Consider the following 291-nt stretch of genomic DNA (forward strand, 5'->3'; position numbering starts at 1 on the left):
AGACGAAAGAGAGCAGCAACAGCGACGCCATCATGGGAGACTGCAGGAGGAGCAGGACCTGCAGCAGGAGCTGCAGCAGGAGCTGCAGCAGCAGCAGCAAGAGCAGCAACAACAAGAGGAGGGGGAGAAGCAGCAACAGAAGTTACTGGGTTGGTTCAGTGGGGTTGCCGCCGTGTCACCGTCACAGCAGCAGCAGCAGCAGCAGCAGCAGCACGGACAGCTGCAGCCGCACCAGCAGCAGCAGCACGCTCAAACACAGCAGCAGCAGCAGCAGCAGCAGCAGCAGCAGCA

The 291-nt window shown here is 61.5% G+C and overlaps 1 protein-coding gene across 1 annotated transcript in view; it reads left to right on the plus strand.

Moving 5' to 3' along the window:
• EMH_0023040 (uncharacterized protein) overlaps window positions 1–291 on the plus strand; it is a gene marked incomplete at both ends in the record, with an annotated part of 13540 nt that overhangs the window by 8953 nt on the left and 4296 nt on the right. The window contains one exon of the mRNA XM_013502057.1: window positions 4–158. Within this exon, the coding sequence (XP_013357511.1) occupies window positions 4–158 (155 nt within the window). The remainder of the gene's footprint in view (window positions 1–3; window positions 159–291) is intronic.

Source organism: Eimeria mitis, genomic scaffold (assembly GCF_000499745.2).
Source record: "Eimeria mitis Houghton genomic scaffold, Emh_scaff819, whole genome shotgun sequence".
Lineage (NCBI taxonomy): Eukaryota > Apicomplexa > Conoidasida > Eucoccidiorida > Eimeriidae > Eimeria > Eimeria mitis.